General features: G+C 44.0%; 1 protein-coding gene across 2 annotated transcripts in view; it reads left to right on the top strand.

Annotated features, from left to right (window-relative positions):
- LAMA5 (laminin subunit alpha 5) overlaps positions 1-23469 on the top strand; it is a 191505-nt gene that overhangs the window by 90029 nt on the left and 78007 nt on the right. For both annotated transcript variants that reach the window (XM_035123974.3, XM_035123973.3), the window contains exons 7-18: positions 9970-10085; positions 13117-13235; positions 14058-14148; positions 14744-14878; positions 15289-15351; positions 15528-15668; positions 16445-16582; positions 17190-17324; positions 18511-18645; positions 21235-21372; positions 22387-22439; positions 23263-23362. In XM_035123974.3, coding sequence (XP_034979865.3) covers positions 9970-10085; positions 13117-13235; positions 14058-14148; positions 14744-14878; positions 15289-15351; positions 15528-15668; positions 16445-16582; positions 17190-17324; positions 18511-18645; positions 21235-21372; positions 22387-22439; positions 23263-23362 — 1364 coding nt within the window. The remainder of the gene's footprint in view (positions 1-9969; positions 10086-13116; positions 13236-14057; positions 14149-14743; positions 14879-15288; positions 15352-15527; positions 15669-16444; positions 16583-17189; positions 17325-18510; positions 18646-21234; positions 21373-22386; positions 22440-23262; positions 23363-23469) is intronic.

Genomic DNA, 23469 nt, shown 5'->3' with positions numbered 1-23469 from the left:
GATGACATTTAGAAATAAGTGCTATTTAGATGAATCAGCCAGAAAGGTTTTGAAATAAAGTCCTCTTCAGGTGTCCAAGGCTTTGTCATCCAAGGGCTTCAGTATAAAAAAATTCATAAACTCGAGTAGATATAAAACTTGTCCAAATGGAAGAGATTTTAATACCCTTTGGTTTCTAATTCCAGTGCAAACATCCAAATAAAGATGCTAATGCTTTTCAAACATTTAAAAAAATCTCTTGCATTGTGTATAGATCATGATTGTATAACTTAAAATTGGACGTTTTACCTTAACTCTCTTTGAAAGCGCACTAAGGCAGGAATTCCTTGTCTCTCCAGAAAGTTTAGCCCAGCCTCTGTGTTGTTGATATGACCATATAGCCAAAGCGTTGGGAAAGGAGCTGTTAACTGTGAAGTTTTTTGTCAGCTGTTTTGCAAGGTGCATTTTGGCAAGCTATCTCCGCCCCGTCTCTGACTTTGCCATGTGCTCATGATAATGAATGGAATTTCCCTTTATTGATAAGAACTGTCTGGCTTTGTAAGTAAGGCCTATTGTCAGTTATAGCCCATTGTAGGAACCCACTTGTAGTATTACGACCACCCCTGAATTTGTGGTGCTGAATGTATTTTGCCCCCTAAGTATTGCTGTGAGGTTTTAAAGTATTGCCCCCTAAGTATTGCTGTGAGGTTTTAAAGGCTACAAATAGCAGTTTCTATTGGGCTCCCTTTATTGAGAAACTGAGTACAGGCAACCCCTGTTTTGTGCAGGGGTTATACTCTGGGTCATCATGTGTGTTGGCGGAGTGTGCATGAACCTGCCCCATGTCGCGCCTTATTTCCAGGTCCGACAACAGCCCGCGTGTGCATGGTTGCATGTTCACAAAGGTTGAATGCACACAAAACAAAGGTTGAATGCACACAAAATGGGAGTTGCCTGTAATGACTCAGTTACTAGATTCTAGTACCTGGCCTGTTGACACTTTTCTGGAGTTCAGTAGCACCCCAAATTCTGTCGCCTGAGTCATGCTTCCCCAGTCTACCTAATAGTGGGGCCAGCAGTCCTGACCAGAACTCAATTTCAATCTAGAAACTCAAGAATTTTTGGATGTTTCTGCCTAACTATTGAGTGAATAAACTTCATTGTTTAAAGCCATAGTATTCCACCCTACGGTAATACAAGTGCAGCAAACAAACATTTTGACACATTCAGCAAATCTATATATATATAAAGAAACAGAACAATAATACTAACACTCTCCCAGTGTAAATCTTGCATTGCCCCTCTACAATAAGCTGTCTAGGTATTCAAAATGACTATTGCCTAACTATTGTTTCACAAAATTTTCCATGACCTTGTTATTTTAAGAGTTCAGGATAAGTTACCCAGTGTGTTTTTCAGGGTCTTCACGGTCTAGGCACTGAAAAGGCCCCATTTATTGAGCAAGGCTCAAAGCATTGCATGTTCCTTCCTACAAACAGTGGTTTTATTTTTCTCCCAGCCATCTTCTAACATACGACTCTAGTGGTCTCCAGGCAATATTGAATCAGTAAAAAAAGAAGAAGAAAATAAAAGGAGTTCTTGTCTGAGTTTGGCACCTCTCCCTACCCTGAAGGAATAAATAAATAAAAGTATTGATTCGATTCCCCCTTGTGTTCTAGCAATGCTTGGATGTGTCTCATAGCAATATTGTATAATGAAGATTTATTGACAAAGAGAGACCACACTTTACCTGCAGTTTGAAAGGCATTTGGGGGGGGAACTCCAGGGATTCCCTACTGAACTTGACAGGGATTCCACTAATGACTTCAGCGAAACTCGGATGCTACTGTCTATGCATTCCCCCTCCCCTCCATGGGTGTGTCTGATTGCAATGTGAAAACGGACATTCTTTTGCGCTGTATTCATGTAGATGTGGCTGGAGGAATACATGGATAAATCAGTGCTGTGGGTGGACAAATGAAGGCATGGAAATGGGGCAGAGAGAAAGAGTGCCATCATCACCCAGCACGAAGATGGACTCAGCCAGTTTTGATTTCTCTGCCTCCCAGTCCCTTTGCAACGCTGCCTACCTCATCTGACCAATGGGGAGCGCACTGCTTCTTGTGGGCATCCTTTCTGTTAGGGAAGTTAGAGAAATTTTGCCAGGGGCTGTGTGTTTACTTGAAAAAGCTGTGTGGCACCTCGGTTTAAGAACAGCCCTGTTTACGAACTATTCGGTATACGAACTCCGCAAAACTGGAAGTAGTGTTCCGGTTAGCGAACTTTACCTCGGTCTACGAACAGAAGCCGAACGGTGGGAGGGCACCGGTGGCAGGAGGCCTCATTAGGGAAAACACACCTCGGTTTAACAATGGCTTTGGTTTAAGAACGGACTTCTGGAATGGAATAAGTTTGTAAGCCGAGGTACCACTGTACTAGAAAAAACAATGAAGTCTTGTACAACGCAACCAGTACTTTCTATCTCCTTTGTCCCCCCCCCCCCTTCCATATACAAGTTTTGATGCGAGTCCCTTACTCAGCTATGACTGATAACGATTCCAAGGCAGGAATTCCTTGTTAGATAGGAAAGGTAATTTAAAAAAATATAAATCTGACATCAGCACATATGGAATTGTAGGGTAGGAAGGGATCCTAAACGTTATCTAGTCCAGCCTCTGCAATGCAGGAAAATGCAACTGTCGCATGTGGGATCGAACCTGCAACCTTGGCGTTATCAGCACCACGCTCTATGCAGGCTTATTTAAAGCTGCGGATTGGCTCATCAGGGGGTTTGAAGAGCCCAGTGCATGGTCTTTGTTGCACCCTGCTTCTAGAAACAATTCCCTCTGGATTCCTTTCCTCGTTATCATTCCTTATTGCCTCCTAGGAGGAACCTGGACCTTAAGGAATAGCAGGTGGATAAAAATCAATGATTTTTTAATTTTTTTTTTTTAAAAAAATGGATTTTTAAAATTTAAATTGGATTTTTCAAATAAAATGCTTTTGGAGGAAAAATCTTTCTAAAGATAGTTTTCTATTTAAGTTACAGTACATTATAGTCCGAAGGCTATTCATCAGGAAATAAGGATTTGTTTTAAGTTCTTCATGTGTGCTAAAACTCAGTCTAAGTTTTTTTTTAAAAAAGAAATGTTTAACCACATCAGTTAACAAACATTGATACATATGCTATAATGTTACTGTTTTAGTTAAATAAATTGTTTGAATTGTTATTAAGGAAATGATTATTTTTCTCCTTCCAATAAAGTGCAGCAGAAAAGTATAAACAGTTAACTTATTAAACCTCACAATAATTTCATAATTATCAGTCTACGTATATCTAATAGTTTAACCAAATCAGTTATTTTTTTATATAGCTGTAAAAACTACTTTGAAAATTAAATATTCCAAAAATGAAACCTTCATCTGGTTATAAATATTAAGATTATACCAGCAAGAATGAGTCTATCTGTAATAAAATAATTTAAATTAAGTCTTACTGACAAGTGATTTAAATTGTGATTTACATCTATTTGATTTAAATCAAACCTACCCTGAGCAATAGGTAGCAAATATTGGTAGTTATATGGGCCCGTTTTAGTGATTACTTTGCCAGCAGTGAAATCTATTGAAATTTATCAATATGGGCTGGGGGAGAGTATTTGACTGACATCCTCTTTGGTTCAGGAAGCAGTTCATAAATTTAAAACACTAGGTTTGGTTCGATTTGTTTAGCTTATTTGCATGATTTCCTTTGGCAAAAGGTCTGCAAAATAAAAAGTGCAGAGATAATAAAAATTGGCAGAATATATTCAAAATAATAATGCAGATAAAGCAATGGAGCAGATTCAAAATTTCAGTAACATTATAAACTCATTGATACTGGAATCATTGGGGTAAAGACAAAATTCATTTGTCAGAATTTGAGCAAGGATGATGTTTGCAGCACAAAAGCAAATTGCCTTTAAACTGGGTGTGTGCGTGCTGTTCTGGCCCTTCAGCCTTTTGAAGCATTTTCATTGCTTCACGGAATGTTCCTGAGTTGCATTTCATGTCAATGAGAAGGGCAATTGTAACAGTAAAGAAGTGCATTCCTGGTTTAGCCCACCACAGTGTATATATTTAATCAATGAAATATGTAAACACTGAATTAAGCACATTGATGTGTAATTCATTACACAGAGCACTTGACATATGAGGTGCTGCGGAGCTTCAGTAACGGACAGGCATGCTAGACGTCTTGGCTTATCTCCACCAGCAATGTAAACTGTTTCTGGGATTCTAGACTTGTAGGCATGTTTTCTGTGAAAGGCACCAGTCCTTGGATTGAAAGGTAGGAAAGGTATCAGGACTGGTTATAGGTATGTCAGTAAAAGTGTTTGGACTGGTTTGTTGTGGTTGTTTAGTCGTTTAGTCGTGTCCGACTCTTCGTGACCCCATGGACCCCATACTCGCCTCGCTCGAGTATAAGCCGAGGGCGGCTTTTTCAGCACATTTTTTGTGCTGAAAAAGTAGGCTCATACTCGAGTATATACAGTACTTAACTTATTATTGTTTGTCCTGTCCACATTTGGAAGTGAGGCAGGAATCGTTAGTCCTTATCCTGGGCAGAATTCTACTCCGGTCTGCTAGCAGATTGGTCGATTTCCTGGCTCTTGCTTAGAGTTGCAAACTACGTATCTGATTCAAGCTGGTCTGTGACCGTAAGAATAAATTCAATTCAATACGTATCTGATGTTGACTGCCAAAACAAGCTGATTTTCTTTGCACATATGCTGTGGTTAACATGGCCAGGTGGGATGGGGTTGCTCATGTTGCAGTAAGAGCAAGGTTGGTTATTAAAGGCATTTGTAGCTTTTTATCGGACTGCTCTTTTGAATGTTGAGTTATAGCTTTGGTTCAGCAGCAAATGAATCTGTGTCATGCAATGCAGTTCCCAAGGGCCCTTTCCAAATCTTCAGAACAGAGTTTTGCAGAGTGCAATGTCCTCCATGCACCATTCATTTCCTATTTCTGTATAGGGAACTCCCAGCTCCTTTATGTTCCTTTGCTAATGATGCAAGGCCATTAGCATGACCTTTGCACCCTGCCTGGGAGATTCAGAAGCTTCTGGTTTGCTACTGCTAGAAACAGAATGTTACACCTTGGCCAGATCCAGGAAGGCAGTTCATGTAATCTTAATTTTTCTCTCTTATGAAGCTCAAGAGGGTTTCCTTTTGTCCCTCTTCTTTGTTCTTAAGCAGGCTTCCTCAACCTTGGCCCTCCAGATGTTTTGAGACTACAATTCCCATCATCCCTGACCACTGGTCCTGCTAGCTAGGGCTCATGGGAGTTGTAGGCCAAAAACTTCTGGAGGGCCGAGGCTGAGGAAGCCTGCTCTTAAGGCTCATCATTCCCTTTTATAAACATTTCTTTATGAGTCAGTTGATATTTATGGGAAATTCATAAATAGAACTGGGCTCCTGCTTGAGGAGCCTACTCACTCTGGCTATCTATTTTACTCAATGAGCTCTCATGCAGAAGTTGACTCAGAGAATGTGCCAGCTTCAGCTGTTTCTTTACTCTTCTTTATATGGTTCCTGTTTATACGGTAATAAGTAAGCGCATTTCTGCAGATCCTCATTAACGTGTATGAGTTTGCGAAATTTCTGCAGGTTTTACAGTACTGTTGTGTGAAGCTATTGTCTGAATTTTGGCCAGTGAAGAAGGTGCAAGGCATTCAGCTAATGCAACATGTCAATGGAAAACTGCTCATACAATGGGGCCTTTCAAAATTTGTGTTTCAGTCTCAGAAGTGATAATCCTTATCCCACTTTCCTCCCACAACCAAACTGCTGAATCTTAAAACACACACACACACACAATGGCTGCTTTTGGATATTACCCTAAACCCAGGATATTCATTATGGTGTTCCTTAAGATATTGTGAGCAACAACTCCCACCATCACCTACTATTGACCTTGCAGGTTTTAGCTGCATCCTCTGGTCTGCAGTGAGACAAGGCATGGTGCCAGGCAGCGCTCAGGCTGGATGCAAGGAGAGGTTGAGCAAAGCAAGGCAAGACGTGAGGCAAGGCTCATCCTGTCCTATATGACTGCAGGGCTCTCGTATTGCTTCAGCTCAGCCCTATACAGTGGCAGCATGCCAGAACCTTGCACTCCACTGTGCCATTTTACCCACCAAACAAAAATGCTGTCTGTTGTGTCAGACTGATGGGTAATACAGTTTTGTCCCGGCTTTTATCCATGCAATTACTCATTTCCCCCTCCAGGCTCGCCTCTCCCTCCTATGGCACACGCACGCACTGTTCTCTTGCTCAAAACAAACGGTTTAAAAATACACGCACTTCATTAAAACTATCACAAATAGACAGGGAGGTATACAGCCTGCTTTAGATCCACACCCATGTCTTTCCATTGAAAGCACAAATCACAGTTGTTAGCGCACGTTACAATGGAAGGGGCTTTTTCAGTTAAATAGGCCAACTTCAGTGGTCTCCCACTGTAATGGAGCAGCGGGGGCCTCTGATCTTACTGGGCCTTCTGCAATGGGCCACCAAGTCTGAGAATGGCAGTGCCATGTCCTTGGGCTGGAGCGATATTGGCTGCACAGGCTCATCTGGTGGAAGTGCTTCTGCGGCTTGCCCTGTGTGCCCTTCTACTTGTTCAGAGCTCTCACTTCATCCCATGAAGAACGCAAACTTATTCTAGGGTTGTGACAGGTTGATTGGAACGGAGGGCACCATGTCTGCTATCCCTGCACTAACCATAATTTGGCACAACTAGAATAAGTCTAGGTGAGCCTTCGACTCACATGTTCCAAGTTTGTGTTTCCAGTTTTCATTTGTTGTTGTTTAGTCATTCAGTTGTGTCTGACTCTTCGTGACCCCATGGGCCATAGCACGCCAGGCACTCCTGTCTTCCACTGCCTCCCACAGTTTGGTGAAACTCATGTTAGTAGCTTTGAGAACACTGTCCAACCATCTCATCCTCAGTCATCCCTTTCCCCTTATGCCCTCAATCTTTCCCAACATCAGGGTCTTTTCCAGGGAGTCTTCTCTTCTCTCATTAGGTGACCGAAGTATTGGAGCCTCAGCTTCAGGATCTGTCCTTCCAGTGAGCATTTAGGGCTGATTTCCTTCAGAATGGATAGGTTTGATCTTCTTGCAGTCCATGGGATTCTCAAGAGTCTCCTCCAGCACCAAAATTCAAAAGCACAAATTCTTCGGCGATCAGCCTTCTTTATGGTCCAGCTCTCACTTTCATACATCACTACTGGGAAAACCATAGCTTTAACTATATGGACCTTTGTAGGCAAGGTGATGTCTCTGCTTTTCAAGATGCTGTCTAGGTTTGTCATTGCTTTCTCCCAAGAAGCAAGGCGTCTTTCACCATCTGCAGTGATCATAGAGCCGAGTTTTCATTAGCCACGGTTTATTGTGTCATCTGAACAAGAAAACCCCTGTTAATATTTAGTACGGTGTGCTTCAAAATGTCTTGTGAGTTTAGACAACATGACAAGACTTGGTACATCAGAAATCGGAAGCTAAAACTTCTCCCCATGGTTGCACCAGAGGAGGAGGGTGTAGCATGAGTGTCTCAATTTTATTTCTTGCACCCCATCAATCTAATTGGGTTGCCCAAGCCACTCTGAAGCTTAACTAGGCTTGTTCTTGTCACTGTAAACTATGGTTTAGTGTGATGTCTGAGCATGGCCAATCAGAATTCCAATGATTCAGGATTCTGCTAACCAGAGAGAAATATACAAGATACAGAATCTTTACTAATTACTGTAGCATTTGTTCAGTCATGGTGGAAACTTAAAAGCTGATGCTGTCAGGCAGACTACCTTCCTCCACGCCTGGTGTGAGTGCCACGAAGTTGATGTTGGATGGTATTCAATTTAATAGACCCATTTGCACCAAGATTACTTTCTTCTATCTACTTGTGTGCTATCACCAATTGTGCTTCAGGGGGGTGATGGAACCCCCAGAACAGATTTAGGGGGCATGTGAAAGGAGGGGAGATCATTCTGTTGTGAAATCTCTTGGGCTGATGGAACCATAGCCTTGTTGAGTACAACTCATTGTCAGCTGCTACATATCGTGGTTGGGGGACCGTCTTAGATAGGGGTCAGAAAACTTTTTCACCAGTCCACTGTCCCTCAGACCTTGTGGGGGGGCAGACTATATTTTGGAAGGAAAAAAATGAATGAATTCCTATGCCCCACAAATAACCCAGAGATGCATTTTAAATAAAAGCACACATTCTACTCATGTAAAAAAACCAGGCAGGCCCCAGAAATAACCCAGAGATGCATTTTAAATAAACAGACACATTCTACTCATGTAAAAACACGCTGATTCCTGGACCGTCCACAGGCCGGATTTAGAAAGTGATTGGGCCAGATCCAGCCCTCGGGCCTTAGTTTGCCTACCCATGGTCTTAGATGTTGTACTTCTGCTCTTACCCCTACTGTCTGACTATTGGCTCTGCATGCAAACCCAGGTACTCAATGGAAATACATGGGTGTGTACCTGAAACAGGCTGTATACCACAGCTCTTTGTCTATTTCTTACAGCTTTTATAAAATGCATCTATTTTTAAGCCCTGAGTATTGAATGAGAGAACTGTACGGGCGTGTGCCATAGGAGGGTGAGGCATGGCTGGAGGGGGAAATGAGTAATTTAGCAGATAAAAGCTGGAGCAGAACTGTATTATCCATCAGCCTGACACAACAGAGCACATTTTTGTTGGGTGGGTATAATGGCACAGTGGAGTGCAAGTTTATGGCATGATGTCACCTTACTTAATAAATCGGCACCATGCCCCAGTCAGGACAAGATTCTAAGTCTTGCCTGGCGCCTCTAGAACTGCCTGTTTTAGTCAGAGCAAACCTCAGCTAACAAAATCACAGGGAAGGCGTAATCCGCCAGGAATTTCTCCTGCAGATTTCCCATTGAAATGAATGGTATTTGTGCAGCAATGTACTGCTCCAACCACTGCTCCCACCCACCCTTTGAGCAGCTGCCACTCATTTCCATGGGACTTGTCCAGGGAATATTCTTGGTGGGCTGTGCCCATTAACGGTCAAACGCTGGTAAACTGAAGTGCAGTGATACAATAGGGTTGTTATTAATTTTTTTTTAAAGAAGTGAAGTGGAAGTTTTTGAGAAGAGGCAGTGTAAGAGAGGAACACAGTTTTATAGAGATAGTCCCAATGCCATTCATTAGTAGCATGCAAATTACTGTATAATTACTGTACAGATGTGCTCTTAAAAATTTTACTGACGAAAAATGAATTACACAGAGATCCTAGTAATACTTGTATTTTCTTTATGGCATGCTTCCTCATAGTTGTCAGATAGGAGCCCAATGCATTTTGCTTTTTGTATTTGGATCCTGCCCCTTCCCACTCCTTGGCAGTGTGCACCACACCAGAACTTACTGGTGCATTGTGAGACGCATTAAATCAGGGGTCAGCAAACTTTTCCAGCAGGGGGCCGGTCCACTGTCCCTCAGACCTTGTGGGGGGCCGGATTATATTTTGGAAGGAAAAAAATTATTCCTATGCCCCACAAATAACCCAGAAATGACTGTCAAATAAAAGGACACATTCTACTCATGTAAAAACATGCTGATTCCTGGACTGTCCGCGGGCCGGATTGAGAGGGCAATTGGGCCGTATCCGGCCCCCGGGCCTTAGTTTGCCTACCCATGCATTAAATAAATAGCCTCACACATCCACTGGGGGCTCTGTTCTGTAGTAATGCTTGTAAACGTAGGATATAACATTCTCTGACACTCAGTATTGGGTGGAAAAGCTGGGATTAGCGTTCAAAATATTTCATTTCTGTGATGCCACTTTCAAAGTAAAGATGTAAGGCCAACGATACTGCTTAGGTTCATTCTTATAATAAAAAATTGACATGTTCGGGGCCATTCACTAACCACCTCCAAGAGTAGTAACTATGCTCTGTCTTCACTTGCCAGGTTACAGTGTGACTGTCAGCACAACACCTGTGGAGCGTCATGTGATCGATGCTGCCCAGGCTTCAACCAGATGCCATGGAAACCAGCCACAACCGACAGCGCCAATGAATGTGAATGTAAGTTTTATCTTCCTATATACATAAAAATGTAAGACTGTCGTCAGGCAGCCTCCATGGGAGGATTTGTATTTCCTTAACACGGTACTGGATTTGCATGAAGTCAGGGTGGCCATGGGGAGCAGAAGAGAAGGCAGCTTGCACAACACCAGTGGGTGATTTAGAAGTTTTGAGTAAAGAAGCGATGAAGAGAGCTTAGAGGGAAATGGTGGTTTTAAACAACAGAGATTGGAGTAAATAACCTCCATTCAGTGGAATATGTGAGGGCTCCACATCCTCTTATCTTTGCATCCTGAGAAATGGAAGAGGGAAAAGGTTGAGTACAGCAAGAAGGGAGAGGCACCTAAATGAAAAGGCGGCTTGTTTTAAACTGCCATTTTCCTCTCTCTGTCTCTCTGCCACTGCCTTACTCAAACTTCTGCTGTTGTTTAACTACAACAGGAAGGAAGGAACGCTGAAAGGGGGGGGGAGTCTGTTTTAAATGTGAGAGAGATAAAAGATGTGCAGCGCTCAAATATTCCATAGTACCTTCCCACAATCATGTATTTCACTCCTGGTACCATGTGCTTCCTCTGCCCCCGGCTGCAGGGCGCACGCACCACCCCAGGCACCCGAGTGGGAAGCTCTAGGGCAGTGTTTCTCAACCAGTGTGCCTCCAGATGTTTTGGGACTACAACTCCCATCATTCCTGACCACTGGTCTTGCAAGCTAGGGATGATGGGAGTTGTAGTCCCAAAACATCTGGAGGCACACTGGTTGAGAAACACTGCTCTAGGGGGTATGGAAGGAGGGGATTTGGCGAGTGACATAAGCACAGGTACAGCCCCTAGTAGAATTTTTTAAAATTAAAAAAAAACCCAAACTGGTACATTCAGCTATTTAATGTCACAGTCAGTTGCAGAACCAGAAATGAACGCACTTGATTTACCTGGCGGTCGGTGTTGGCCTGAATTTTACTCACATGCATGGTTCAAAGAGAACAGAAATCTGACACTCTCATGCTTCGTTGGAGTGCAGTGGGGAGGATTTTGAAAGCGAGTTTAAGCTTAACCTCTTGCTCACTAGCCTAGCAGTGTGTGTGCTTCGCCCAGCAGATGCAGCTGATTCATTCTGTACTGGAGTATTAAATTAAAACAGTCACAACGCAGAGTACTACCGTGTTTCCCCTTTTTTAAGACACCGTCTTATAACTTTTTCCCCTCAAAAAAACACACAGTGGCTTATTTTCAGGGGGTGTCTTTTTTTAAAAAAAGTGCTGGTACAACTGGGACCCACTGGCTCAGGACGCTCAGTGCTCTCTTCTGCGCGCTGCTGGGCGCGTTGTTGGCGCTGCCAGTTCCGAGCACCTGCAGGGTGGGGTGGGGGTGGCAGTGCTTTAAACCCCCAACCCTGTAGAAAGCAATGGAAGTTATGGACCGTAACAATCCTTAAGAGGCGCAGGTCTTAAAAAACCCCTGGTATCACCCTTGAAGCACAGCCTTCCAAAGTCAGGGGGGGAAGAGGTCTGTTTAGACAAAGGAAAGGATCGGGGGTGATTCTGCGCCCTGGGACCCACAGAACTACTTTAAAAATCCCAACCTGGGGGGGGGGTCAAATAGTGAAGCCCCATAGCCCTGTAGCAACAGAAGGCACATTCTGAAGCACCCAAGCTGTTCGGTTCCATAAAAAATCCAGGAATTGTAAAATTAACAATAATAATGGGGGGGGCACTCTATCCAAAGAGTTAAGAAGGAATGGGAAAGTGTTGAGTTATATATGGAAAAATATGGAAAGGAAAGTTAGTTAAAGATAAAAAATAAATAATTATCGCAAGGGAAAAAATAACATCATAAAGGGTAATAATATTAAATATAAAATAGACAACACAACAGAAAAAGCAATGAGATCGCACAGGAGTGAGGGAAGTGGGGAGAGAGGGAGGGGGGTAAGGAATGGATAAATGGAAGGAGGCAATGGTTGGAGGAGGGTATAGGGGGATGAATTAAAGGAAAATTAAGACTGAGAAGCGCATGGTTTTTGTTTTTTAAAGATGCAAAGGCTTGCAATCAGCCAAAGTATAGAGCCCAACTTCCAGGAGACTGCGATCTACTTGCGGATTTATAAACTGGAAGTGATCTACCCCCGTTTTATTGGTGTTCAGGTCAGAGTTGTTTTTAGAGAGAGGAAATATCCCATTTTTGAGGTTAAAGTAAAAGTTCCTGACCTTTTTTTTATAATGAGGAAATGCTGCTAAAACTCCGTTCTTCATTCCACGAAGGGGAGAGGGGGCGGGGCCGGGTGCTCAAAGACAAAAGAAATAGAAAAGGAGATAGCGATCAAATGCAGCCTCCTGGGGATCGATGCAGCCGCCGGGAGAGGCAGGGGCTGCAGCCGAGTGCTGCTTCGCAAACAAACGGGGGAAAGTGCTTAGAACCCAGAGAATCCAGCTGAAAAACACGAAGCAGCAACAGCAATTGCACACACACCATCCCAAGCCAGCACAGTAACCAAGTCCCAAAAGCAAGAAAGGACTCAGCAAACACTGCTGCGGCCGGCGTTGCTGCTGCTGACTCGGGGAGCTCAGTGCTCTCTTCCACACAGCGCCTATCACTATGGCTTATTTTCGGGGTACGGTTTATATTTCTCAAATGCTTAGAAATGCTGCTATGGCTTATTTTATGACTACGCCTTAAAAAGGGGGAAACACGGTAACCACTATACGATCACACCCAAAAGAAGCAGCAGCAGAGGAAGCAGAGAGTGGGAATAGTTTTCACAATGGAACAAAAGTAAACAATGGGGTCCCCAAAGCACCTGTATTGGACCCTGTGCTGCTATTTTAAGTTATCCATTACCCATTATCTGGAGCTTGGTAAGCAGTGAGGTAGCTGGGTTGATACAAAACTGTTCCAACCCTAGGAACTTCTGCAATCCGGTTGAGTGCGCAAAACGCGTCATTCAAAACCCAGCAGTTCATTCTGCTCCTGCAAAAGGAAGAGTATGTAAATCAGAGGCTGCGTCAATTCTAACTCACCTTTTCTTGTAATCGCAGCCTGCAATTGCAACGGCCATGCCTATGATTGCTATTACGACCCAGAGGTGGATCTTCACAAGGCCAGCACAAATCGCGATGGTCAGCTCTCAGGTGGAGGTGTATGCATTGACTGCCAGGTAAGTCTTGGCTGGAAGTGCTGCAGAACAAAGGGCATTTGTGTCTTTTGGGTTGCTGTTGGCATTGCCAGTGAAACTACTGCACTGGCAGTGAGAAAGCTGAGAGCTGTTAAGAGGAAATGTGAGCTCTTAACGTTATCAGATTATATCCTAGAGGAAAATAACTGGAAAGGATCCAAAAAGAATATAATACAGACGCTTACGGAGGCAGGATCCTTTAGGGGTGGCCCATTGGTCCTGACATGCAATGCAGATTATAGCATATCTCAAGGATCCAGAGCTGCTTCGCTCCTTATGTAATTAGTGAGTGAACTCTCAACTACCAAATGTACTGTTAGAGGACCCTGTAATGTGCAAGGCCCATATTAACATAGGCTACCTTATATGAACTGCCCCGGACCCTGCAATCAGCATCTGAGGCCATTCTTTGTGCACCTCTTCCATGAGAGATCTGGAGGGTGGCAACATGAGAACGGGCCTTTTCTGTGGTGGCACCCCATTTGTGCAATGCTTTCCCCTGGGAGGCTCACTTGGCTCCTTCATTACATATCTTCTCTGCATCATTCCAATTTTTAGTATATGTGCAGCCGAAGGCAAAAACATTTGTCTTCACTCAGGCCTTGGGCTGCTCAACATTCTACGATCTTTTAAATGTATTTGTGGGAGAGGACTTATTAGTTCGTTTTTGCTTTATTATGTGTTATGTGTTCTCGTTTTGCGTTTTTATGTTGTGAACCACCTTGTGATCTTTGGATGTGGGGTGGCACACAAATTTAATTCATCATCATCATCACTGAAAATCCTGGACTTATTATTTTTCAGCATCACACAGCGGGGGTCAATTGTGAGAGGTGCAGTCCAGGATACTATAAATCCCCAGACCATCAAATAGATTCACCATACATTTGCTATCGTGAGTATGCCAATTCCCCCCCCCCCAAAATGTTGGGGGCTCTGCAGAGCAGAACCCCGTAAAGTGCTGTTGAGAGAGAAAAAATGCTGTTGAGGGAGGGGGAAACTGACTTTCCGCTACGTCTTGTGTGCTCTGAAGCAGTTCTCTAAATCTCCATTTCTTAAGCTTCAGTTACACAATGCCAAGGGAACAAGCTCTTCTGATGTTCTTACCTTGCCCATAGTTTATGGATTGTATTCTTAATCGCTGGGGTTGATTATTTCATGCCAAATAGTGGTAGTGATGGGATTCAGGATTTTTCTGCAGCTGTTTTGAGAAGCATCTGCTGATATTGTGGTTTGACCAGTGTATGTTTTAGGCAATGCAGGAGAATGGGCAAGAAATATTTATGGTTTAGGAAGGGTCAGGATATCATATACCAGGTGGGTGGGGTATAAATTGATGTTGTTGTTGTTGTTGTTGTTGTTATACTACACCTTAGCCCGTGTCACCCCGTCGAAAAGCAGCCCCGTTAACCAAACCATGGACCAATGTGTTCTCTCTGCCTCCGGTTTGAACTGGCAGAGGGAGTTCATTGTAATTTCTTCCCTTCTAGGTTGCAATTGCGACTCGGACTTCACAGATGGCACCTGTGAGGACCTCACTGGCCGCTGTTACTGCAAGCCGAATTACACAGGGGAGCACTGCGACTCATGTGCAGATGGCTACGTGGAGTTCCCGCACTGTTATCGTACGTACTGCTCTCACAGCCCATGTGGCCTTTCAGAATAAGCTGAGCGCTGTGAGTTTCCAGAGGCCAACATTTTGGTCCCTGCTATGTTTGTGATGGAGCCTGTTTCGGGCTCTCTTTTTGGGTTAACTGCACAGCAGCTTTGGCCTCTGGCTTCCAAAAATCTTCATCTTACAGTGTCTTGCTAAACCTTTTCATGGGATTGCTAGTGGTGATGGTGTGTGGGTGTGGGTGTGATTTAGAGCGCTATAGAGCGCTTAATTTCTGAACTGTAACAAAAGCAATATTTTGGAACCTAGAAGGGCATATTTACAGAGGATTGGATTTATTTTAGACTAATGCATGGTGATGAATTTGTTACTTTTCTGGAGCATGGAACTAACATTTCCATTGTCTTTCCCTTCATTTAGCTGAACCAGTTTACTCTTACAATGACACCGGAGAGCAAGTCCTCCCAGTTGGGCAGATAATAAGTAAGCTCGTCTTCCTGTCCCCCCCATTCCTACTTTTAAGAAATTACTATGCCTCCTTTTACTATTGTTGGCCCCTTAAGATCATTGCAGCCGTAACTTGTTGGCAATTGGGAGTCCTGGTGTACCATGTACACATTTAACTTAATCCTCCTTTCTTCCCTTTCGCCACTTTCCAGACTGCGACTGCAACGTTGCCGGGACAAGAGGGAACGCCTGCCGTAAAGATGCTCAAACGGGGTTGTGTTTGTGTAAACCCAACTTCCAAGGGACTCAGTGTGACCAGTGTGTGCCTGGGTACTATGGACCAGGTTGCCATCGTGAGTAAACAAAGCCAACGGGTTCTGCTGAACCGTTGGCACCCCTCCTGTTTTGAGAGTTGAGAGAGTAGGCATGCTTTTGTCGTTGTGGTAGTGTGGTTGCAACAGAACTCTCCGTTGCAGAGCTTCTCATAAGCCAAAGCTACGACCCTTTGCCTCCAAGGAATGTATAGCCTAATGGAGGGGTGGGCAGGCTTCTGAGATCCTAGGAACTAACTCTTGGGGGCTTCAGTCCCCACAATGTAATATTTGAGGGGGCTGGATCCCCCCCCAAGTTGATGGGCATTCCCATTCAAATGGTGTGTGTGCAACATCATGGCCACACCATGTGATTGATTATGTGCGGCGGGGCTTACCTGGACCCTCACAATATTTTATTCAAGTTGTCCCCCCTTCTGAGATCTACTTCCTTTTTCACTAGAACCCCAGGGTTTACCAATCAGAGCCTTGCGCAAAAGACATTGTGGGCAATATCCAGCTAAGTCATACTCAGAGCAGGCCCTTTAAAATAAATGGACAAGATACTTAAGCTTGTTTATTTCAATGGGCATGGGATACAACCCCCATGTATCTAACATGGGATACAACCCACAGTTTAGAATTTAAAGAGCTTGGTACCGCTGAGCCTAGGAATTCATTTTGAGTACCGGAAGTGAAATCTCAGTTTTGTCCCTATGGATGTGAATAAAAACTTGGAATTAGATATGTCTGCTAGTTGCTGTTTTACAGCACAGTGCACCCAAATAACTGTTTGTGTTTGTGTTTTGCTCCCACAGCATGCCAGTGCTCTGGCCCTGGCTACTATGATGGCATGTGTGACAGTGAGACTGGCCAGTGTCTTTGTCGAGCTGGATTTGAAGGCTACACGTGCGATCAGTGTGCCCCTGGCTACTTCAACTACCCACTGTGCCAGCGTGAGTTTTCAGACACAGCAGAATGATTGGTGTGGGCTTTTGGCAAGTGTATGTTCTGCAAACGCCTGCATCTTTCTCAGTTCTCACGAGTTCCTGTTGGTTGCACAGGGGACATTTGGGTATGTGCAGGCAGTGAACAGTGAAAGTCTTTCTTCTAATGCTCCGTGGCAGTACTTGCACCCTTCCTCATCTTTCCACTGGAATCGTGTTTGGATTTGTTCCTTCCCCCTTCCTCTGCCACCATACCAGTATTAGTCAAAAAGCTTAACATTATTTGAAAAACACAAAACTGGAAGCAGAACAAATTCTGCTAAGCCAAGTAATTATATGAAAACATTTTTCATTGTCTAATGCCAATAGGAGGACAGATTTTCATTTCCTTAGTACAAAATTTGTGTTTATTTTTTTAACGCGGCATAGATTATTGAGGATGGGTTGGTGGGTGCAGTTCCCGATTTCATTAGACCTGGCATTGTTTTGTCCCTTGTGTGCTCCCTAACGCCGATCCTGTTAGTTTGCTTGGCCCATACTTAACCTTTGCAGTGATGCTCAGCTCCTCTGTTTGAGACCCCAAAGTTCTGAACCATGGATATTATTTTCGTTGCAGTTTGTGGCTGCAGTGCTGTTGGGACATTGCCAGAAGGCTGTGATGCCTCTGGAAGGTGCTTCTGCAGGCCTGAATATGTTGGGCCTCACTGTGACCAGTGCAGCGTTGGATATCATTCGTACCCTCACTGTCAAGGTATGCCAGGTTGTGAAAGGGATAGCAGGGAAGAGGCAGATTCTGTAATTAATTGACACAAAAGAAAGAGGTCTCTCTTCTTTCGAATCAAGACCCAAGGCAAGGGTGTTATCTGCCGCTGCTGTTGTGAAGAATATCTCGGAAATTGGTGCAATGCATCTGCTAAAGCCTGGGGTACCCCCCCCCCCCAATGTGCATTAGATACCTTCAAGTGGAATTAGTTCCCTCTGCTGTTTGAAGGCAGAGGACTGTGACTTCAAAGGACACTTTAGGCTTTACCTTCCTGTTGACATCTCAGTTCACTTCCTGCCTTTGTTCAGAGCAGGCCGCGTGAACACAGCTCTCCCTTGTATTTTCCAACTTAAGATCTGCCCTCTTTTCCTTGTGATTCTTCTTTTTGTCTTTCTGACTCCTGTGCTTTTCAGATTATCTATACCTTCTCTTGCCTTCCTTTCTGACTCAGTAGTATCGGTGTCCTCTTCAGAAACAGGAATGTTACCAAGCAGTATTTGGGGAACTCGTACCTGCATATTGCCTGTAATTTAAAATGGGGGAGAAGGTATCCAGACACATTAAAGCCCCCTAAAAGTATTTATGTGACTTAATGCCAGCTGCCACATGGCCCTGCCACCCAATAGGTACACAGGTTCATAAATGCTAGTCAGCTACGTGTATGGACATGGCTATTGGAACCTGCGTGTTCTAGAACTGTGTAAGGAACCTTCATCCCTCCAGGTCTTGTTGAATGACAGCTCACATCATCCCAGGTCCTTGATCCTGTTTGCTGGGTCTGCTGGGCTTTAAGAGTATAGAACAGAATCATCGAGTTGGAAGGGACCATGAGCGTCATCTAGTCCAACCCCCTGCAAAGCAGGAATCTTTCCCCCACGTGGGGCTTGAACTCATGACCCTGAGATTAAGAGTCTCATGCTCTTCCAACCGAGCTGTAGTTCAGCAACATCTGGAGAGCCAAGGGTTCCTTCCACAAGAAAATATAGCTTGACTCGGGAGGGACAGTTCAGCTGCCTGTTAAGAGAATGTGGCATTTGGTTTGGGTAGAATCAGTTTGGAATGAAATAATTAATTTTACAAGCAGACAAAATAATCAATTTTCCAAGCGTGTGAAAAGCATGTTGGTGCCCTCACTTATTGACTTCTGCAACCTCTTTCTGTGCTCCCCCCACAGCTTGCTCCTGTGACCCCCGGGGTGCTCTGGACAATGACTGCAGCCCTGTTGGTCAGTGCCATTGCCACTCAAATTATATAGGCCACACGTGCAACCAGTGTGCCCCAGGCTTTTATGGGTACCCTACCTGTACAGGTGAGTCATGTTGCTATACCAACTCTGCAATTCTTTGTGTTCACATGGGTCTTTTACTTCAATCCTATTTATAATTTGGTTCACGTTGCAGGAGTATGTATACTTTATTACATGAGTTTTTTGTGTGTTTGCTTCTTTGAAAATGATGTGGAAAAAGGAGTAGAGAGGTTACACAGGTAAACGGCTGGATGCAATTATCTGTGCATTATTAGCCATCTTCATTACATTCAAGATGGCATACAAGACTGAATAAAAATATGCACCCATGGTTCCTGGTTAGATGTCATTGTGCATTATCAAAGAATTGCTGTAGGATGCACTGTCCGTGATTCACACAGCTGAGAGCTTCCAACACTTTTTGTATTCTCTTCCTCTGCTAAATGTGGAAAGCCTGAGCTCTGGCCAACTGGCTTGGCATTTGCTTCCAGTGCTGATATTGGCAGTGTGTTTTTGAAGAGGCTGGAAGGTTAGATCTCACTGACCTGGTGGAAGAAGGCCATTCATTTATTTTGTTCCTCATTCATTAGCACCTAAAAATATGAATGATGCAATAGAAACAAGTATTGAGAGGGGAACAGAGGCACGATGCAGTGCAAAGTCTGAAAGGCCATAAATTGACTTACTATAATAATCAAACATTTCCTTTTCTTAGGTGGCAACAGTTAAGTTAAGCTTTTTCCCAGTTTAAAGTCTTTGTTGGCCTAAGAAGCTCTTTAGGTGTTAAATGTAAATAAATAAATAAATAAAATATTGCATTCCCATTTTAGAGTTCCATTCACTCAAGGCAAGGGGGAGGGAACCTTTCTAACCCCAAGGGCCGCATTCCCTTTTATGCAGCCTTCCAAGGGCCACATGTCAATGGTGTGTGAGGCTAGAGGCAAAAATGAGCAGAATATTATATGCGAATTATACCTTTGTGAAGCGGGCTAGTCGCTTCACTTACACACATCCCCCTCTGCCTGTCATACAGGCAAATAAGAAGCATTATTAGAGTTGAAGGACACATTCCAGCCAGGCAGAAACACTCAAGGAGGGTACAAATAATAATAATAATAATAATTTATTTATACCCCGCCCATCTGGCTGGGTTTCCCCAGCCACTCTGAGCGGCTTCCAACAGAAAATGAATAAAATAATCTATTAAACATTAAAAGCCTCCCTAAACAGGGCTGCCTTCAGATGTCTTCTAAAAATCTGGTAGCTGTTTTTCTCTTTGACATCTGATGGGAGGGCGTTCCACAGGGTGGGTGGCTTCTCTGCAACTTGGCTTCTCACAATGAGGGAACCGCCAGAAGGCCCTCGGTACTAGACCTCAGTGTCCGGGCAGAACAATGGGGGTGGAGACGCTCCTTCAGGTATACTGGACCAAGGCCATTTAGGGCTTTAAAGGTCAGCACCAACACTTTGAACTGTGCTCGGAAACTTACTGGGAGCCAATGTAGATCTTTCAAGACCAGTGTTATGTGGTCTCGGCGGCCGCTCCCAGTCACCAGTCTAGCTGCCGCATTCTGGATCAGTTGTAGTTTCCAGGTTACCTTCAAAGGTAGCCCCACGTAGAGCTCATTGCAGTAGTCCAAGCGGGAGATAACTAGAGCATGCACCACTCTGGCGAGACAGTCTGCAGGCAGGTAGGGTCTCAGCCTGCGTACCAGATGGAGCTGATAAACAGCTGCCCTGGACACAGAATTGACCTGCGCTTCCAGGGCAGCTGTGAGTCCAGAATGACTCCCAGGCTGTGCACCTGGTCCTTCAGGGGCACAGTTACCCCATTCAGGACCAGGGAGTTGATGAAGAGTGTGGTCTAGGGAGGTTGCTCAGGGCCAAATGGAGAAGCTTGGAGGGGGCTGCATTTGCCTCCTGGTCCTGAGTTTCCCATATTTGACTAAGGGTTTGCTTAGAAAGGAGAAGTGTCTAGGCTGTTGTCTTTTGTTAAACAACATTTGGTCCTACCAAGAGGACATGAACTGCTCTTAGGTTGCATGGTGTATACAACTGGAGTGGCAAAAATGCATAAGTTTTGAGTTCATTCATCTATACCAGGCATCCCCAAACTGTGGCCCTCCAGATGTTTTGGCCTACAACTCCCATGATCCCTAGCTAAGAGGACCAGTGGTCAGGGATGATGGGAATTGTAGTCCAAAACATCTGGAGGGCCGAGGTTTGGGGATGCCTGATCTCTACCCTTTCCCCAAGGGTGTAAAGCAATGCTTCGGAATGAAGAAAGTACTGTGCACAGCAAGTGCTGTTTTTAGATAATGTGCACACGAGTTACAGCACACACCATGTTAGAATAGGCTTTCCCTTGTATGTGATAAAACAGGAAAGTGCCTTTTTTCGTGATGGTGGAAACAAAGGGAGGGGGCACCTTGGATCGCCTTTAAAAAAGAGAGAAAATATTCACAAAGAAGGGTGTGGGAGGCGTGCATTTAAGGTCTCCCCCCTCATTATTGACATCAGTTCCCGTAATCCTTTCCGTCATAAACTAATCCTTTATGATGGTGCCGCCAACTAAGGTTTACATGGGTCCTTTAAAAGTCTTACTGGCTGTCCTAACGCTTTCTGACCTGTCTTTTTTTGCATCCTCCTCAGCTTGCCACTGTTCCACAGAAGGCTCTCTCTACGGCACCTGTGATCAGGAGACAGGGCAGTGCAGTTGTCGGCAGAGAGTAATGGGGCTGCGCTGTGATACCTGCATTCCTGGGGCTTACGGTTTCCCGCAGTGTGAAGGTAGTTCCGCCTGTTCCACTTGCTGTGCAGCTTTCTGTGTCACACAAGCACGAACTCTTGATGTAAATGTAGCTCATCCTCAGTACCCAAAGCCACAGACAGCATCAGCATTGCTGGATTAAAAACAAAAAAAAGTAATTGTGCTCCTAATGAATAGGGTGGAAACGAAAAATCACTAAAAAAAAAAAAGGCAGATCAATTTGCTTTTCATTTTTTTGTAATAATTTTTTACTGGTTTTCAGTCGGGTTTAGACAAAAGAGGAAGCCCCCCTCCCAAGTTTTGCTTTGGAGTGGTTCTTCTGATACCACTTTTTCTTTTGCTCATAACCCAGTAAGCCGCCCCACCAGATCCACAATACAGTTAAAGCACCATCACAGAAAACCCTACATTTCTTTATCCTATTTTATATTATATTCATTTATATAAGGCTTAACATTTTTTAAAAATTTCCTAGGTGATGCAACACCCTGTTTTAAAAACAAACAGAACATTGGAAAATATTAGAATAAAATTAATGAAAATCAAATACAGTGGTGCCTCGCGAGACGAATTTAAGTCATTGCGCGAGTCAATTCATTTTGCGAAAAATTCGTCTTGCGAATCGCGGTTTCCCATAGGAATGCATTGGAATTTATTTTTTTGCCCATAAGAACGCATTAATTAAATTTCAATGCATTCCTATGGGAAACCGCAATTCGCAAGACGAATTTTTCGCAAAATGAATTTGTCTTGCGAGTCACCATCAGATCGTCTTGTAGGGCATTCGTCTTGCGAGGAACCACTGTATAAAATTTTAAAAACCCACAAATTTAGAGCATCATAACTAACAGGGGGGAAAATTCTCTTAAACATGAAGATCAATCAATACAAGGAAACTCTAAAAACAAAAACACAATAGGAAATCCATGTATAAAGTATTAATAGTGACTATTACCCACTTGGCTGGTTCCATTTGTTATATGAGTGCCCAGCTCTTACCTGTGTGTGTGGTTGTTGTTTTCTCTGTGTTTCAGTGGGCTCTTGTAATCCTGCGGGGCTTGCAAATGCAGACCCTTCCCTGCCAATGGTGAGTACTTCCTGTTTCTGTTGGATCTTAGTTTTGATTATTATTTTTAATGCATCATGTTGAATTTTTAAAAAATTATTATACACCTCATTGAGCATAATACAAATTGGCACCTCCACATCGTCTAAAAGAGTGGATGCTTTGCATGCAGAAGGTTCGAGGTTCAATCTCTGATGTCTCCAATTGAAAGATTAGATAACAGATGATGGTGAAGAAACTTTGAGCCGGATTCCTGTACCTGGTTCCGTTAGCAGAAACCAGTACAAGGATTCCTGCTAGTGCAGCAGGGCTTTGCTGCCACCAGAACCGAGCACAGGGGGAAGAGAAGGACGATTGTTCCTTTGGGCAAGCAGGCGGATCAAGGAAATGATCTCCTTAGCACAATGTTGAATTCCGCCCTCTGCCTGAGACTCTGGATAGTGCCCACTGCCAGAGAGTAAACAATACAGGTCTAGATGGACATAAGGCAGCTCCCTGTGTTCCTAATATGCATTGCCTTTGATTGTCTTGATCCTTAGCGCACGATTTCAGACCTCTCTTTCTCGGCCTCCCCCTTTCCCCTCCCAGTGTGGTGTAGTGGTTAAGAGCGGTAGACTCGTAATCTGGGGAACCGGGTTCGCATCTCCGCTCCTCCACATGCAGCTGCTGGCTGACCTTGGGCTAGTCACACTTCTTTGAAGTCTCTCAGCCCCACTCACCTCACAGAGTGTTTGTTGTGGGGGAGGAAGGGAAAGGAGAATGCTAGCCGCTTTGAGACTCCTTCGGGTAGTGATAAAGCGGGATATCAAATCCAAACTCTTCTTCTTCTCTTCTTCCTCCTCAGGGGTTCTGCGAATGTCGAGCCTATGTGGAAGGTGAAGCTTGCGATAGGTGCAAACCGCTCTACTGGAACCTGACTCCAGATAACCCATTTGGATGCATGAGTAAGACCCCTTTCCCTTGTAATTCTTCTAGGAAGCCTCTCATCCAAGCCACACTGGGTTTAAGGAGAAGAGGGTTCCCATTTCTCCTCTTCATTTTCTGAATACAT

Source organism: Zootoca vivipara, chromosome 7 (assembly GCF_965207765.1).
Source record: "Zootoca vivipara chromosome 7, rZooViv2.hap1.1, whole genome shotgun sequence".
NCBI lineage: Eukaryota > Metazoa > Chordata > Lepidosauria > Squamata > Lacertidae > Zootoca > Zootoca vivipara.
This window is presented reverse-complemented; position numbering and strand designations above follow the sequence as displayed.